At 41.8% G+C, this 18,888-nt stretch overlaps 2 protein-coding genes across 2 annotated transcripts; one reads left to right on the top strand and one right to left on the bottom strand.

Moving 5' to 3' along the window:
• Window positions 1-212: 212 nt before the first annotated feature.
• Window positions 213-3,239, bottom strand: LOC140655378 (nicotinamide riboside kinase 2-like). The gene is made up of 8 exons (XM_072869816.1): window positions 3,070-3,239; window positions 2,743-2,833; window positions 2,210-2,255; window positions 1,889-2,075; window positions 1,575-1,646; window positions 813-919; window positions 503-594; window positions 213-392 (listed from the first exon to the last, which is right to left on the bottom strand). Exons 1-8 carry the CDS (start codon window positions 3,093-3,095, stop codon window positions 387-389), a joined length of 627 nt encoding a protein of 208 aa, XP_072725917.1. The 5' UTR covers window positions 3,096-3,239; the 3' UTR covers window positions 213-386.
• A 5,906-nt stretch (window positions 3,240-9,145) lies between these two features.
• On the top strand, window positions 9,146-10,481 carry LOC140656022 (CDC42 small effector protein 2-B-like). The gene is made up of 3 exons (XM_072871198.1): window positions 9,146-9,289; window positions 9,727-9,828; window positions 10,367-10,481. Exons 1-3 carry the CDS (start codon window positions 9,236-9,238, stop codon window positions 10,439-10,441), a joined length of 231 nt encoding a protein of 76 aa, XP_072727299.1. The 5' UTR covers window positions 9,146-9,235; the 3' UTR covers window positions 10,442-10,481.
• Window positions 10,482-18,888: the final 8,407 nt, after the last annotated feature.

Here is an 18,888-nt window from a genome sequence, read left to right as displayed (position 1 = left end):
GGTTATTGAAAACTCAAAGCAGAGTGTGTGTGTATACACACACTCACTCTCCTAGGATAGTTGTGCCACTTCACATCAGTTCTACTATGATATTTTACTCTCACAGGTTAAGAACATAGTGAAAAGAATTCCTAGTAGACTGGAGACTGGGAGAAGACTGAGATCATCTGAGGCCACATACTAGGCTGAAGCATAAATTAAGATGACAGACAAAAGGGGGAAGTACTTTTTAATTATGACCATGTATAACTCAGTTTCAAGGGAAGATTGAACAAAGTCAAATTTAAGAGTTGAGAGTCTTCACAGAAGCTGGAACTTTAGTGGCAGTCAGGTAGACAGCGCAGAGCAAACAGGAATCATCTTCACTCACAAGAATCATCAGCAGCTTATTTCTAAACAGAAAGATATACATGCACATCGTTCAAGTTATAGCTTCATACTTTTTCAACATAGCCTTTAAAAGGGTTGCCTTTGAGTTAAAAGTACAAGCATGAACATGTACCTGCATGTTAAGTAATTCTTCAATCTTATTCTGGATCTGTCCATACACATCATTAAACAGCTCCTCCTTTGATTTTGTTCCATTCAAGTGCACTTTAAGAAAGTAAAATGAGAGAGCTATAATTGAATGTTTCTGTAAGCCTACTAGATCCTAATTTAAAGAGCATGCACTTGACTGGTATCAGAGAAATATACTCCACCCACCTGCTTCAACTCCTCTCAGGCATCTAAGCAGTATGTATAGCCGAGGTTTGAAAAGCACTCCCTCATAAAGCAATCTTTCAAAAGTGCTTTTGTCATTAAAGACTTACCCACATCAACACCAAGATCTTCCATTATCTTCCTGTGCTTTACATACATAGGCCAGACGTGGCCATCAAACAATCCAGGTGGATCTGGTACGGTGTAATTCCTTGAACTATAAAATTAAGACATTGTTATTCAAGAGTAGTCTAATTACAGTTTAGGGAAATGACAGATAGTTCATTCAGTTTCTCTATACACTACCCTGAGCCTGTTGCCGCTAATGTAGTTTGAGCTTATCAAAAATTAGTATTTAGCATAAGCTGCAAGCATAAAGATACAAAAAAAGTTAGAATTTGATATATGGGTCCAAAGTGTTCAAGATGCAAAAAGGATTCCTAAGACAGACTGATGTTAACATTGATGAACAGCCTTCTCTTAAAGCTTTAGCAGAACTGTCTGCTTATTCCTCTGAAACGTAACTTTTTCAAGCTTAACATGTTTCATTTGCATTAAGAACAGTGTATGTGTACAACAATACAGCCAAATACAAAACCCCAGGATAGTTCAAAACCTGGGAACTGTTATAATTGGAAAACCAGAAAGGGAGAAAGCCTATTGAAAGACCTCTGCTGACATTGAGCATTTGTCTCACACAGTAGTTTGACAGAAAGCTTTTGGGTTTGTTTGGTGAAGGAAGGTACAGTCTGCTAACACAGCAGCTACATCAGTGTTTATCCTTTCCTTATCTAAGAGCTTTAGAGAAACAAAGTCTTGAATGGAATAAGATGTTTTTGGGCTAGCAAGAGAACTTAGAAAGATAAACTTACCTCCTTCTCCTTTTACACTCTTCATATGGAATGGAAAGAAAGTACCGATGGTGGAATACATCAATCAGCGGCCTAAAAGAGATACATGTTTGGTTACAGCTAGACTGTTTGATGAGTAGCAAGGAATGGAAAGGTAAAGCTACATCCATTTCCTGTATCTAGAGCTATCTTCAGACTTGTGGCACCTAAACTCACCAGCAGTCAATACCAGCTGCTAACTCTTGGTTTAGAATAAGTCTTTGTATTCCCTTGGAGGTTTGCCTATCATGTGAAATCATGTAAAAATAAAAATATATGAAGTCACATTTGATTACCTGTAGGTGTAAAGTAGGAAGCCTTCAACAATAAGAATGTGGATTGTTTTATCTCCTCCCTCCTCATCTTGTAAGATTTGGGCATCCAGTGTGTTGTTGATACCATGAGAACGCTCAAACTTGACTGGGTTTTTTATCCAAGCGTTTATGGTACTCATCATAGCTTCCATATCTAATGCACTAATCACTAAGACAAGATAGACAATTATCATTAAGTGGTAATTAAGTATTACAGAGTCAGTACAAAAATAGTGCACATACAGGATCAAAATACTCAAAGTTTTTGAGTTACACTTTGATAACACTGTAGCAAAGCCTTACCATCATACTGTTTAAATCCATCTTCAACTTCTATTTCATCTTGGGGCTGAAACAGTGATAAGAAAAAAACTGCTTGGTCAGCACAGCTACTGGCAAGCTCAACACCCATTTCAAAGCAAGATTCAAGATCCAAACCCTGAAGCTACAAAGAGGAATCTTAACCCTCCACCAGGTTTCTTTGCATGCAGATAAAAAGCAGTAGTAACGAGGCTAAGATAAAGCAGCCTGCTCCTCTATCTTCCCACCAACACAAGCACACCGAAGAGCACTCCCAAGGAAAAGGGAAAGTCATCGGGACGTATTACAGCGCAGGCTTATCCACCAGCCGCACGGCCAACCCAGCTAAGCATTGCCGAGGAGCCGCCGCAGACGGTAAGGGGAACCAACGGCAGCTGGGAAGAGCGGGCAGTGCAGGGCAAGGCGGCGAGAAGGCAGGCGGGACGCCAAGAAGAGAGGGCGGAAGCACGCGGGGGTCACCCCTCGCCTTCCCCCGGCCCACAGAGGGCGGCCGGGCTGGCAGGCGCCCGCCTCACCTTGAAGAAGTCATCCTGGTGCACCACGCTGCAGTTGGGCAGGGCCTGCATCAGCTTGCGGGTGAGGGTGGTCTTGCCTCCGTTGGTGACCCTGCGGCGAGAGCGCCCGGCCCTCAGGAAGCGCCGCGGGCCACGTGCCCGCGCGGTGCCGTCGGCCCCCCACCCCCACCCCGTCCTCCGCGCTCGCGCCACTGCGGCAGCGGCACGAGGAGGACCGGTGGGGGAGGGAATCGCGCCCGGGCCGCGCCTCGGCCGGGCCCAGCACCCCGGCGGCGCCCCCCACCCGCTCCGAGCCGCCTCCCCCCCGGCCCGCCCCGCGGCTCTCACCCGCCGATGCCGATGATGATGTTCATGGCGCGTCCGGCAGCCGCCCGGCCCGACTCCTACAGCCTGTTCCTGAGGGGCGGGGTGGGGCCGGGGACCCGGCGTCTCCGGTACCGGCCGCCTACGTGCCTGAGCCGGGACCCGGGAAGAGGGGAAGAAAGGGGCCGGAGAAAGAGGAGAAGGTGGAAGGGGGAGAAACCCAACGTCAACTGCCGGGCAACGCCATGGTCGGAGGAGGAGGGAGCAGCAGCAGAGCTGGTCCGCGCCGCACCAGAGCGCTCCGCAAAGGGAAGACGGCACCCGCTGCATGGGGCTTCCCCTCACGCTCCTGCGCGCCCATTGGGCGGCTGCCACCGCCGCCGTAGCCAATGGAGAGCGCCTGACGCGGACGCCTCACGGCTATTGGGTAGAACGCGTTCACTCACGCCCGATAGGGTTACAGCGCGGCCGCTCGGCGGCGCTCATTGGCCGTCGCGCTGGGGGAGGGCAGCTGCGCCAATGGCAGGAGCACCGCGCCCTGAGGGGGGGGGGAGGGTGTCTGGTGGCGGCAGCGCTGCGTGGGGCCCGCGCGGTCCCCTCAGGCTCTGCCAGACCGGGTGCCGCGGGAGCCTCCGGGCGCTTGGCCCCGCCACCAGTGACAGCGCCGGCGGGGGGCCCGGCGGGGGGCCCGGCGGGCGGGTCAGCGGGCGGCTCGGTGCCGCTGGGCTCCTTCGCGGTGGTAGCGAGGGGGCGCGCCCTGAGGAGGGCGGAGCGGGTGCCGGTGCTGCCGCCGCCTCCTCCTCAGGCTGCGCTGCCCTCCGCGCCCCCGCCCAGGCGGCGTTACAGCAGCTCCGGCGGCAGTAAGCGCCTGGGGCGCGGTGCAGCGGCGGCCCGCGCCGGGCTGTGCTCTTAGCCTTGTTGCGCTGAGGCGGTCGTTCACCTTACGGAGCCGTTGATACCCCCATCCGGAAGGCCTCAGGGGGCTCTTTGCGACCCGCTCCAGATACCGGCCCGGTTTTCAGTAGCGAGGAGCTGCGTTCGCCCCCAGCGCCTCGCCCCGCTGGCGGGGGGCGGCCCGCCAAACGCCGCTGTCGTGCGGCGGCCTGCGGCTGCCCGAGGGGCCACGGCAGAGCGGGGAAAGGCACCGGGACGGGCCATCCGGGCATCGCCATCCCTGTGGCGTGACTCAGTAAGGCAGGGCTGCTCATAGTGGAAAAAGGTGGGAGGGAATGCCGCGGGCGATGTGGTTTGCTCTGCGGCAGGGTGACCCCTGCAGTTTTCCAGAGTAAAATATGGCAGCAGTTGTGTAAGCATCTTGGGCGTTCAAGGTCAAAACCCGTCCTTAGGCCATGAAATCAGGGAGTTTTAATGGGCATGTAGAAATTTGACTGGGAAACTTGGTATGATGGGTTTGCCTCCTGTGATCCCCGCGTCTCGACAGAAGAGCAGTTCCCTACTCCTGTACCTGGAGGAGCACGTCTCCGTGACAGTTGTGTTTGTCGCTCGGCTGCAGACTGCCAGCGTCCTGCAAACCGCAGAAAACCACGGGACTGGAAACACTGCTGTGCCTGAGGGACTTTACCTCTTCTTGTTAAGGCTTTTTCCTGTCTATGAAGAAATAAAACTTTTAATCTAATCTGAGTTTATTCTTGGTAACATTAAATTCCATAATTTACAAGCTAGTAACTTGGTTCAAGATGTTTACAATACTAGTGTTTGGTGTGTTGCCAACCATTCGGCTTGCTTCTCGTCTTTTCGTGATTTTTACTTATTTTCTTCTGGTCAGACTCCAGGCAAATCTCAGTTGGTTTCTCTCGCAGTTATTTTTAACTTCCAAACAGAACACATAATTTGGTCTCCTGGCTTTTCTTCTTTTTTGAGGGGGAATGGACAGCTAGTTAAAAATGCATTTTTTTCATGTTGTGACTAAGCTCATTTCCACTTTGAAATAGAGGAACTGCCTTAGTGGTTTTTTTGTTGCTTTGGTTTTTTTTTTTTTCTAGTATGTGTGTATACTTAGCTTTTAAAAGGGGAAGCTTCAAATCTCCTCAGAGACTACACCCAAATTCCTTAGATTAACAATACCAACACACCTAGATTGATGGAGTTCTCGGGTAGAACCCTATTCTCAGCTTTCTGTGAAGCTTCAGGACAGCAGAAGGCCAATATGTAATAATACTATATAATAGTGTTATTATGTAGTTTGAGGACTACATCTCAAACTAAATTTGTAATCTGTACATATACCAGTAAAATCAAGATGCTATTTCCAAGCAGTTACGCTCACTCTACAGCAGGATTTCAGCTGTTTGGCTCCAATCTTCTTCCAAAGTCTTGGTAATTTATTGGTTTTCACTCGTCACCTTTCACCAAGCAAGATGCACTCTTCAAGTTTTGTGTTCAAAACTAGTTTTTGATCTGGAAATACAATTTCCACTGTTTTTTACCATATCTTGGCAGTTCCAATATGTAAATGTACAACTGTTTCAGTATTTTAACATGATGTAATATCAAATGAGCAAAATAAGGATAATGAAGAAATTAGATGCACAGTGGTTTTTAGAAAGGCAATTAGGCTGAAATATGCTTCTCGCGTCAGTTCAGTACTGGGAGAGCTGGAATGAAATTGACAGCTGGGCTTGGAAGTTACCACAGTTTAACAGCTCGGGTGGGGCAGGGTGATGGTAGCCTGCATCTGATGTGTGATAATAGACACTAACTTTACACTCGTTGTCTTTCACTAATAGCTCAGAGTCAAGGATTTGCAATGATCAGACTGTCCTGGTTTTGGCTGGGATAGAGTTAATTGTCTTCCTAGTAGCTGGTATAGTGCTGTGTTTTGGATTTAGTAGGAGAATAATGTGATAACACGCTGATGTTTTAGTTGTTGCTAAGCAGTGCTTACACTGGTCAAGGACTTTTCCGCTTCCCATGCTCTGCCAGGTGCACAAGAAGCTGGGAGGGGGCACAGCCAAACTGGCCAAAGGGCTGTTCCATACCATAGGATGCCATGCTCAGTATACAAACTGGGGGGAGCTGGCCGGGGGGCAGCGATCACTGCTCAGGGACTGGCTGGGCATCGGTCAGTGGGTGGTGAGCAGTTGTATCACTTGGGTTTTTTTCCCTGGGTTTTGTTCCTCTCTCGCTCTCTTGTTTTCCTTCTCATTACAATTTACTATTATTATTTTGTTGTTGTTGTTCCAATTATTAAACTGTTCTTATCTCAACCCACAAGTTTTTTTTACTTTTACTCTTCCGATTCTCTCCCCCATCCCACTGGGGGGGAGGGTGAGCGAGCGGCTGTGCGGTACTTAATTGCCGACTGGGGCTAAACCACAACAAGACCTTGAGTCTAAAGGCCAGCTGTGAAGAACAGATATGTTTGGTATATATTATTTATCAAGATTACCGTGCATCTCTCATGTCTATGGAAAGGGAGAATTCTTTTGTTTGGATTCAGGCAAACATTTTCCACTTCACATAGAACTGATACTTTGTAAGTAAAATACAATAATATTTTTAATACTTTTTAATACACAGCAGTGGCAGAACAAATTGAATGTTATGCTCAGTAAAGTATATCTAAACATTCATAAAGGTCTCAGGCGCTTTAAGGCTACGGACTCCAGAATGGGTGCGCATCCTGCCCATTGCATTCAACATCTGTGTCTGCGTGTGCTAGCCATTTCCCTGGCCCTTTGTCTCTCTCCCCTCGATGATACTGCTGCTATGGTGAAAAATAGAGAGAAAGAACAACAGGATATTGTCCAGTTCTGGTCTGTGTGCCAACAGTGACAAAATGTTGTTTTCTCCTCGGTTTGGGGATTCTTGTTGGCTTTTATTAGTCCTGGATGAGCCTGAACACATTAAGAAGTTTTTAAAATTCGTCCAGTTAGTGTGGAAACCTTGAGTCTCTGGGAAGAAGGTGGTGTTCCGTGCCCTGGTGCAGACATTTCTGTCCTGGAGGATGATACTCTGACTCATGCAGAGGAAAAGAAGAGTTCTGTTGTAAAACACAACAGGAAGGCATCCAGCGCTGCTGTGTGCCAGGAGGACACCTGCAGAGCTGCCGCAGGGGTGGAAGTGAGCCACAGGCTGTATGGATAGTGCTGAGAAAACTGCATGGCTGCACAGATCTGACACCAAACTAGGGCACTATTTCTGTTTTCCATTCTGCTTTTCTGACACCTGTAGGTAAGCGTGAAGTGCGCAACAGACTTCTGCAGCACCTTACAGAGCGAAGGAACCGTCGCAGGGTATGGGACCACAGTGAAACGTTCCTGCTTAGCAATCAGGTTTAATTATAACCCAAGAATATGAACTGTAAATGCGCTGGAGTTTCCAAGACAGGAGCTGGCTCCGTGCCAGCGCTTGATTGAGGACGTACCATCCCATCAGGACTCCCTGGGAGCAGCAGGTAACACCCAGCCACGCACAGAACCCCACGGAGGTAGATGGCCAAATGCTGGGGGGTACGGTGGGAGGAGAGTGGGCGTTCAAACGTTATTTTAGGCTGGGGATGTTTCTCTATCTAATTTGATGCTCGTCTCAGCCTGCTTTCAAAACAGGTTGTTACTGTACAGTGACACGCTTTATCATTTTTAAGAAAATCTTAGCTTTGATACAGTCTCCTTAACATGAAATAAACCCAAAAAATCTGCAACTCGTTAAATGTAGGCAAAAGCTTCGGCTTCTGCGTGTTCTTACGGTTGTGTGGGCCACTGTCCCTTCTTTGCTCAAACACTGCTCAAAGTGTTTGAGCAACATGCTCAAAGAAGGGACCAACCGTCCCTTCTTTGCTTTATCACCACTGATGCCTCAAACAAGGCATCAGTGGTGATAAAGACTGTTGTGAGAGGATGAAGTGAAGTGAAAAATGATAATTGAGTCAGATAATGAGTTGTATTAAAACCACCTAGGATAAAATGGAATAATATATGACACATTCTGCAATAATGTATCATATAGGCCACCTAAAGCTGACGCAAACATAACGAAAGCTTTGAAAGATAAATGGCAGAAATTTAAAAGATCTGCTTGAAGTGTGAGAAGTGATGAGGTGTAAGAAAACCACAAAGGTGAAAGAAATAGATGTGCTAATTACATAATTGTGGGACTACATAAGAAATGCCTGTGAAGGGGGAAGCTTATGCTGTTTGATTGTGAAGACTTCAGTGGTGGTTCAGAAAGGCTGAATTGATGAAGCTGTAACTTTTGTTAAGCTGTAAGCTTTAAAAAAAACCCCTTCTTTATAAATTAACATGTTATAATATTGTTTTAATGGTCTGGGGTATGAAAAAGTTGATATGAAAGGCTACTCTGTAGCCTTGGGTTTGATTTGAAGGAAGATATTAAAAAAAAAAAGTAACCACTAAAAAGTTGGATTTTATCGTAGCTTCGGGGCAGTTAAAGTCACTGAGTTTCCTGGTTGTGTCTCCAGTTCAGGAGTGCTGTGTTAATAGTTTTATACATTCTGGGAAGCTCTAGGCTCTGTCTGATGAATGGTTTCTGTTGCTGATATATAGAACTCTTTTTTTCTCTTTTAAGAGCTTTTTGGAGTTGTAGAATACTCTACTTTGAGTTTTTCTATGTCTAAGAAGAGTAACTATATTAGATGTAAGAAGGAAACTTTCTTTTGCACCTGTTTGTAAATGTTAAGTATTCAATCTGTTGTGCTTCAAAGCTATTTTCTTTCAAAATACTAAATAGTTCATAAGCATTGGCTAGCTCTGCCTACAATCAGATCACGGACTGTTAAACAAGACCTGACTTAATTCTAGCATTGCTTTTATTACGCTTCTGTAAAGAAGCCAGAACTTGCACTACTGTCTGTCTGGGACTAAATGTGCAGAGTTCTTAACCCTGATTTCTGACATGAACATACTGATTTTAAGTTGATGCCACTCTTCTGTCCAGGTATGTTTAAGAATTTTACAGTCTTGTTTTAGTCTTCTGAAATGTCTGTCACTCAATAACTGTTACAAGACTTGATATATTTTAGTATAAATGTAAATAATAATCTCTTTGCAGGTGTAGTCATCAGATGCTTTCTGTGATCTTTACCAGTGAAGCTGCACAAGCAATTCCTTCCTAAACGCACTTTAGGAACTGCATCTTGGTCCTCGAACTGCTTTAACTCCCAGAGAAATAATTACACTTAACAAGACCTTATTACCTACTGAAAAATATAATGACTGAATTCCTGGTTTGTTTTAATTGGTGCAATGGTGAACAGCCCCAGCCGGTAGGTAGAGGCACAGCTGCCATTCTTTATCAGATCTGAAATTTTGTCTTTCAGTTATGTTCAAAACACTTTCATTGTCATGTTGTTTTGCTTAGTTTGGGCTAAGTAATGCAAAAGCTAAAAATAGACCTGTTAAACTATGTTTAAACTATGTGTGTTTTGCCAGAAACTTTGGCCATATGACCGTTTGCAGTTCTCAGGCCTTGACTTCCCAATGCTAAAGAAAGTTTTTGCTAAAATTCAATTAGCAGTAATACAGTAATAAAAGTGACTTTGACCCTCTCTTACTGCAAACAGTCTGAAACTTCAGCCTGGTTACCATGAGGAGTCATTAGGGGTCAGTACTGACTGTCTGGTTTTTTTTAAGTCGGCTTCTTGTTTCTGTCTGAAAGCTCATGTTTTCTGAATAGAGACCTAAGATATCTTCTTTCTTACAGAAGAGGCGTCGGAGACTGGACCGGAATATGATAGGAGAACCAATGAACTTTGTACACACTGTGCATGTTGGGGCAAGAGAGATGAGTAGCGACTATTCATCAGTAAGTGTGCACCTCTTGGATAAGCAGAAATCTCCACTCAGTAACCTGTAGAGCAGGTAGCTAATAAAATACTAGATAATTGTAAGAGAGAGAAAAATGTTACTTTTTTTTTTTCCATCAATAGAATAGCATCAGAATAGAACTGTCCTTTGGCTTGTAAACATAAGATACTGTGGAAGATTTATTCAGCAAGAAGTGCTCATTTCCCCAGTATCATTACATATGACAAGAACCTTTTGGATAAGGACTCCATGGATGCACTTGATACTAGGTCCAGATAACACATCACCCTGAAGTCAAAGCTGTGCCAGCGTGAGGGATATAAGAATAAGTGGATTTTGGATAGCAAGACCCATCTCATGCACTGACTTAAAATAGCATTTAATAATCCTGGGTTTAGTTGTTGTTTCTCCCTACTACCATTGGGACCCAGGACTGTAAACATACGGCTCACCTGCCTCTTCAAATGGATGCTTTTAATATTTGTTCTGGCAACCAGACTTTATAAGATGCATGTTCTAATAAACTTTTTTTCTAGGCTGTATCAATTCAGGACCACATGAAGTCTAAAGGTGGCTACACAAATGGCACTTCTGCAACTGTTGAGATATAGGAAACGGACAGAAGGCTGAAATCTGCTCTGTCTTATGAGGATCCCCTGGGCTGTGCTTTCATATTCTTAAAAACCTCTTTATCATGGAGTAGGGAGAGTACTTGAATTATTAATAGGTCAGTGCAAGCTTTGGTGTTCTTTGCACAATAGCTTCTGAAGGAGTTATTGTAAATTATCCTTAAAACAGTCTGTCATGGTAGTGTTGTAGTGGCAACTGTAATTTGTCACTGTGGATGACTTCCTAGCTGTGTCCCAAAAACCTCACAAAGTTGTCTTGTAGGATGGGATTGGAAGTCAGTATGAATTGTCTGGGGTTTTGGTCTCTGTCTTTTTCTCCCGTCAAGAAATGCAGAGGTTGATTTAATTGGAAGATATCACATGTTTGCACTTCTTCCATGGGCTAAACAGAATTGCTAAGCAGGACCTTTTAGCCTGTAATATAACTTTGGACTTGTTTTTTAAATGGCTTACAACCTGATGCATAAATCTACTGAGCTGTACTTCGGTATTCTTTTAACGTCTTTTGATGGTAAATGAACTCTACTATAATATAGTTAGCTGAGTCTGCAAAACCCAGTGAAACTTCTGCCTTGCTGTGATAATGCTTTTGTAGCTAAAAATGGAGTTTTTGCAAACATACCCACTCTCACATGAGGCTTAGAAAAACAGACATTTCTCTCAATTACTGGGCTGCCTCCCTTCCATACATGCAGTAGTGTGACTGACAGATATTACTACAACAGAGCTAATAATATGTACCAGTTAACTTCAAGTGGTGCTACAGTATGCTCGCAACTGTGTGTTAATTTTGCATGACTGCTGCTGAATTTTAAACTAAACATATTTAAGATCACTCTCTCTCTTACCTATCTGTAACAGTAACTACACAGGACTTCAAGGGTTCTCTCACTTGTCTTTCTGGCTCCTTAATTTTGGGCCTTTTCTTTTTTTAATGAACTGAATTTTTTCTTGCATATGGTTTAAGTGATACAGGCATGTGAAGGACAGAAATTTAAAGAATATTGTGAAAACTTGCAGGAGAATATTAAATTGAAACAGTGTCTTGCAGAGTTCCAGCACTTCATAAATATGGATATTTAGCCATACCCAAACTACAGTTTATCACTTAGTTCTTATTCATCTTTCTATTAAGTGATATGGTGAAACTGCTGAAGTAGAGCTAGGTTTTTCTTTTACCCAATGGCTGACAACTGTTCCCCAGCTCAAAATTCTGAATGACCACCAGAGAAACTTAGGAAATCTGCTTGCTGTCATGGGATTAACTAAATACAAGTCTTAAAATTGCTGCTGTATCAGGACCAGTTATGCTGGAAGTCAGTAGAACTCCCTCCTTCTTGCTCTAGGCGTAAGATCAGTTATGAACTATTTTCCATTTAAAAAAAAAACATCTAGCTAGCAAATCTTTTAACTTGTATGATTCTGTTTATGGCTTGTGATACTTCTTAAATCTAGACTGCTGGCTTTGCTGAATTGTTAGACTGCCTTTTCTGAGTATACTAGGGAACTTAAAACATGAAAGGTAGCTCTGAGTTTCTGTTTGCATTCAAAAAAACCCTCCCCCCCTCCCATATTTCGTCTTTAAGGGCCAAAGAGGAAGAGAGAATGTTACTTTCTGTAACAGTCAACAGCTGATCATAACATTCTGCAACCACATAGGAGAAATCTAATATCCATGTCTTGCTAGATCCTTACTCTTGAATTAGAATACATGCCAAATCTTAATATATTTTAAAATTAGCATGAGTTAGCTGTACATCTAGCTTTTTAAAGTCTTTCATATTTCCGTCTTCTAACTTCAGATTTATTCCAACAGCCTAGTTAAGATACAAAGTTCAAAGAAGCTAAATCCTGTATACTGTTGAGAAACCATAAAGTGACCAAGGTGTTTTAAAGAATAGATTCTAATCCATCTGCTATTAAATTGAGTTCATGCATTCATTGGTCCATACCTGCCCAGAAAAAATAGTGGTAGGGCAGCTATCATGAAGAAAATGGGTTGTATTTTGTTAACACTGTAAGAAAACAAATTGAACAGGAGTTTGTATTTCCTGAAGATCCATTCAGTATGTTTAAGATAGTAATGTATGCATAACTAGAAATAAAGGAGTTGGTGATCATGTCAGTTCTTCTCTCTAAAAATAAATCAACAGAGAATTTTGTTATTAAACGCTTATTTATAGAAAAATCTTAGTTTTCATTATGTAAACAAAGTAGCACTATCTGGTGTAAAACTAACCTATTTTCATCAGACTGTATAGTATTATATAGGACCATATTAAAGTGTCACATCATTAAAAGGAATGTTTTGCTATTGCATTAAAGGTGCCATTACTTTTAAAATCTAAATAAACATAAGAGCATGTCTTAGGTATTTTTTTGTTGTATATTTAGAAACCTTATCTAGCTGTAATCTGGCATGTAACTCAGTATAAATCTATCTTGGTTATAATAAACCTGTTGAACTAGGCACTTGCACTCTTTTCATATTGTGGAAAACCTTCATATCTTCTCTACACTGAAAACCTGTTGGTCAAGTGGATGGATCAGCATGGCTTGAACTTCTATTGCACAAAATCAAATTTCTCCACTAGAGAGCACAATTTTACATCAAGTCTTTTCTGTCTGCTCTATGCAAGCTATTACTCCATTGCAGGGGCTTTTTTTGTTTGATGCCTTTTGAGCTTGACTGGAATAAAATACAGTAAATAAGACCAAAGGATCAAACTTTTTAATCTACATCATAGGCTGTGAAGACCTTGTATCAACACAATGTGGCAATGAAACATTACTGCTCTGACTTGATGGCATTTTATGGTTTCTTTTTGTATTTGGAAGTAAAATAACTTGCAAGGGGAACAGGATCGAGTCTCTTATATGTAGTTCGGCAGAGCAACATGCTTCCTTTAAAAAAAAAAAAGTTGTGGGGGGAGTAACTGTTATTTTAAATACCGTCTGTCTTATCCCTTGATGTCCCTGCTAGGCTTTCCTGACTATCCCATCATGCTGCATAAACCTGCAGTCAGTACATAGAAAAGTATTTGGCTTTTTCACAGCCTAATATGTCTTTTTATCTCCTGTAGAGCAGCTTTATAACAATTATGTGGTGTCATGCTATGTTCCAAGTTAGCCTGTAATATGATAACTTGCAGCCCAGGCATGTAGTGCTATTACTTTGTATGGCCTTGCCATATTGGACTATCAGGTGTTTCTGTAGCTTCCACTCTGTATAGACAAAAAATGTTTGAGAGATTAATAAATACCCTTAATCTTACTGTACCAGCAAGAATAAGCACAATTTGACAATGCTAAATTCTATGGAGATATGTTTATGAAATTCATTATATATTACTAAATACAGTAACACCAAAAAAAAAAAATCTGTCAGTGAAAGATGATCACATGGCTGCTCTTGGTTGTGTTTGGATTTACTTTGCTATCAGCACTGTGACATCGCCATAAAAACCCAACAGCTGAAGATAAGAATGATCTTGTCTGCCTTTCATAATCACTGTGGAGATAGATGAGATGAAGTACAGGAAGAAAACAGTGCTGTGTTACAGTGGTGTCAAAAAGATCTCCTCTGGTGAGTGGGTTCCTGTAAGGCTTCCAGATACTTTGTGGTTCTGCAAACTTGGTTAGTCAAGAATCTCAGGCAGTTGTTTAAAGCACTGTACTATGAAATCATTCAGATAAAGTTAGGCAGTCTAGGAATAGGAGGTAGAAGCTAGATCCTCCTTCCTAGCATTTGTATGTTCTTTTCTCAGGAAAACAAACTCTTCAATGGGACTGATTAAACAGAGTACTTGCAGTAGTCTGGTTTACTGGGTTATGCTTCTAGTTTATGGCTCCTGAAGGTAGACTTTCAATTCTAAAATCTGTAAGACGGGTGAATCACACACTAAGGGTTAATGTCAAAGGTGTGGAGTCCCAAAATAAAAAAATTCTGGTTCATTAGATTGCAGATTGGCTTCAGGGCAGAAAATAGACTAGCCATAAATAGAATGTTTTTCTAAAAACAAGGTTGCTTGGAATAAATCTTTCTTATTTATTTATTTTTAAAAAGTGGGGACTTGCATTTTTAACCCCTTGTAATTGTAGTACCATTCTTACTACGTACCTTTCTGTCTTAATACAGGGGCTGGATCAACAGAGTTTAGACCCAAAGTAGCAGTTAATGCTTGAAATTCAAAATTTTAGATGCTTACCTCTACAGCTGAAGTCCCTGTGTGCCTAAGGAGATGCTCTAAGTGGTTGGTGCTTGGGCTTCTGCAGACAAACTGCCCTTTCTTCATACACGGTAATTTGTCTGGCACACAAGGCCCAAGTTACTTACATCGGTGGTTTTCCTGTTGATATTCACGTGGTTACAGTGTGTAGGTAACAGGTTTCTTAGTCCTGTACAGAATAGGTCCCCTCTAGGAACTGGCCTGTTGGACAGTTGTTTCCTCAACAGAGCCTTAAGTTGTGGAGTTACTTAAGCTTATCACCACGCGCCGCTCTGAGCCAGTTTTGTGCTTTGCTATGTGAAAGCATAAAGTCTTGTTATTGCTTAATTCTTCATACTCCAGGGAAGGTGGTCAGAGAGGCTAACGGGTTGATTGGGAACTACAGAAAAATGAGATATACAAGTGAGGCAGGTTTAGAAGCCATGGAGAGGCAATGTGGTATATGTTTATAAGGAACAAGCAGGGAGCAGAACATGTGCACGTTAACGTTTGTTATCTGCAGTGCACAGGACAGCTTTGTTGATAGCAATTGGAAAATACTTGTAATGTGTGCATAATTGGTATATGGAGGAAATCGGGCACTTAAATGCATGACTAAGCTGGGACTTTGAGATGCAGATTGCCAATGTAACTTTAACGGATGGTAGTATCCTCTTCCTGCGGTGGCTTACAAAGCTGTTGTCAGAAAGTAAGGAGCCACCCAGAAAGCTAGCTTTGGTTTCAGCAGTTGGAGACTGATGGCACATACATGTTTGGAAGACGAGATGGTGCCTTTTTTTTCTTTTTTTCTTTTTTTTTTTCATAATGAATGTGAGGTTGCAGATGTTCTAAATGCTGAGGCCTGCTGCATCCAATGCTACCTCCATGGAACACAGAACACAGAAAACTTAGAGTTAATACAAAATAGCAGTAGTAAAAGGGTATTTGCCTTCAGTCCACCATGCTGCCAAAACTTCAGGGAAATGAACTAGATCCATCTGATATTCAGCTTCCAGGTGTTGGGAGAGTATGGACAGGTGGAACTGAAAGGTCATGAAGAATTCTTTGTGCCTGAGGAGGTTTGAGTGATGTCCTCCTGGACTCTGCAGGCTGAGATGCCAGGAGGTCACCACGGCTACACCAGATTTCTATTAAGACCTTTTTTCCCCAGTGCTATGTAGAGAAAGGAAACATGAAAGAAAATAGTAAAAGCACCTGGAGTAGGCAGGGACATTACTAGTATGTGTCCTTGTGCCAAAAAAGCTCCCAACTTGAGGTGCTTGATACTGAAGTAGGACTGCTATCTTCACCTGGGAACTTATTGATGAGCAAACTCATGTTATAATAAAAAACTGTGCCCTTTCAGGGACAGTAGGGGGGTGTGCAAGGGCACCCATGGCATGGTATGCTTTGGACTCTGCATCACCTAAACCCAGCCCTGACTGGCTTATCAAGCGTTGCAGTATGGCTACTGAACACCTTGTGGTTGTCATTTGTTTCATACATCCTGTTTCTGCGCATCCCATTAGCATGACCAAAATCCTAAAATGTTATGCAAAAACGTGGTTCAAATGGGAGGAAGTTCTCTTAACCTAGTTTTAATCCCATTTAGAAGAGAGGAGTAACAGAGGGACAAGAACAACTTTGAGGTGTCTGTTGAGACCTCTACAGTAAATTACTCATGAAATCAAGGCTGCAAAGCTGTGTTGAAACTACTTTACTCAGTGAACCTGTTTAATTATTTTTTTCGTTATTAAAACAATGTAAATGGGAAGAATATTCTCTTTATAACAAATTTTAAGTTTCTTCTGATATTTGCATATAAATCCAAACTGAATAAAATAAAGGTTATTATTACTAAGGACCCACCCTAAATCAGGGGCAAAAAATAAGTTGAATTATGTATTTTACTGTTTTAATATATATGTTTTAATATATATGTATATATGTAGACCTTCATCTTAAATAAGTAACGTGGAAGGAAATAATCCATTCTTTTAAACTGAAATGAGTATGATTGCTCTGGCTTACTAGAAGTTAAAAAAATGGACTTAAAATCTACGTTTAAACTACTGAGAGGGAATTTGGTGTGCTTTTAAAGCTGACATTGGCCTGTACAAGTGGTTGACTAACTAATTTCAGATTCTTTATCAAAGAGCTAGAAAAAGTGTTTGGTTACAGAAATTTTTTTTAATATATAATAGTGTATTTACATGCATCTGATCTTGCTGGGGCTTAAGATATGTACATTTTACATAACTTACCTGAACTAAGTCTAAAGGTGAATTAAGACTACATTGGTAACCAGTAATTAATCTCTTCACAGTGAGCTGTCCAAAATTAAGGATTCGTAGATCAGGCAAAACAATAGCACTTATTCCAGACAGAAATCTATTTTTAAAAAAATCGATCTAATATATGTAAGCTTGAAAGTCCAGTCTCAACATGTGCTGAAGCTGCATATTAATGGTGAAAGTAATATGCCTTTAAATGCAGTTAACTGTGTTTACCCTTGCAGTCTCTAGCACCAGGAAATACTAAAACCTGACTCAATACCTTTGTGGGTGTGATACAAGCTTGAAAATTTAATTCAAAAGTAAGGTTTACAGTCCTTCATTAATGCATGCTAATGTGACCTTGCTGCATAATGGCATATATGAGGAAGGCTTTCACTAGTTTCTTTCAACTACTTTAAACATCACCTTTGAAAATGCATTTGAATTGGCTGTTCTCTCTACTGCATAATATCCAGTGAATGAGGGTATCTCTTGCTTGCATATATTGATATTTACTGGTGTTCAGGTAAGGCTGTTAGAACATGGGGAAAAGGTGCTAAACATGTGTTTGTATTAATAAATAAATCTTAAATACCAGTCTTTCTATGTTTGGGATCATTTTCTTGCTGGGAGATAGAGGTTCCATCAGGCTGTTGAACATGTCCTCATCTTTGCCATGTGTGTATGTCTCTCAGAGATGGCAGGTTTCCATAACAATGTTCCCCATGTGACTTTAATCAAGAGGTTTCACAGTGTTATCTTGCTGTCTTGTTCCAGGCTCCAGCCAAAAAGCCATGGAAATATGAAGCACTGACAGAGACAGTTTATAGGACGGGGTAAAATTTTCTTTGGTTAAGCCCCTTCCCTTTGCTTGTCACCTGCTTTATTCTGCCCTGTTACTCTACTGCCCACTAAATTTCTTAGAAATATATTTACATTCAGTATTTGAGTTAGTGTTCTCTCTTAGTTTTTAGAAATTAATACAACATACTAAAAAGTCCTTCATCCCTTTGAAGTTTGTGTATTGATTAATGAACCCAAAATCCCCTCTTGAATGATTTTTGTATGATATAACTGTTTAGTGAGCAGTCTAGTCTCTTCTACAATCTCAGTCCTTTAAAAATTATGTCATATGTTTTCTCTTAAGTAACTAATGCTGATAGCCACCCTTCCAAATCTGCCTACCTAACAAGGCAACTATTTTATGTTTATGGTATTTTATGCAAAATTAACAGAATTAGACAGTAATTCAAAGTGAAGCTAATGGAAGAGCAAATTTAATTGGGTAAGGAGATATAGGGAAAGGAACAGAAAAAGGCAGATTGGTTGGAGTAAGTTTACTCAAAAGCCAAGAGGCTGATAAATATGAACAAAACATAAAGTAGCACTTAATGGGAGAGTCAGGAGAACAGCCTTGGAATGGAAGACGTTTTGGATGTCTTTCCTTGTGAGTTAAATAATTTGTGTTTAGAAATGTGCGTATGTGGTGGAAAACAGGCAGGAGGAAGGAACAGATAATTTCATTATCCCTTTGAAAAGGATTTCAATATACGTATAGTATTATTCAAGCAGTCTCTTTTCTGTGCTAATGGTTATTTAGCTTCAGTTTCCACTTTCTAACTACGTGCTCAAAGCCTACATTAAACATCTCTGTTCCTTAACTCTTTGAAATGCTTTAGGAATGCCTGAGCTGAGTTACAGAGTTTATTTCATGTTGATGTTTTGGTTGGGAAAGGGATTGTTCTGAGTTTGTTTTTGTTTGTTCTGATTGTTCTGTTGTTTCTTTTCTTTTTTTCTGATGGAAATAATTATGGTGGTATAGAAAGGATGCAATTCTTGGTGTGTATTTTCAGTACACTGATTATGAGTAGAAGCTGTGTTGTTCATTCCAAACAAGGAATTGCAGGTTTAAAACTGGGGGAAAAAAAATAAATCTTTTAGGCTT

This window comes from Ciconia boyciana, chromosome 8 (genome assembly GCF_034638445.1).
Source record: "Ciconia boyciana chromosome 8, ASM3463844v1, whole genome shotgun sequence".
Classification (NCBI taxonomy): domain Eukaryota; kingdom Metazoa; phylum Chordata; class Aves; order Ciconiiformes; family Ciconiidae; genus Ciconia; species Ciconia boyciana.
The sequence above is the reverse complement of the archived record's forward strand: the minus strand, read 5'-3'. Positions and strand labels throughout refer to the sequence as shown.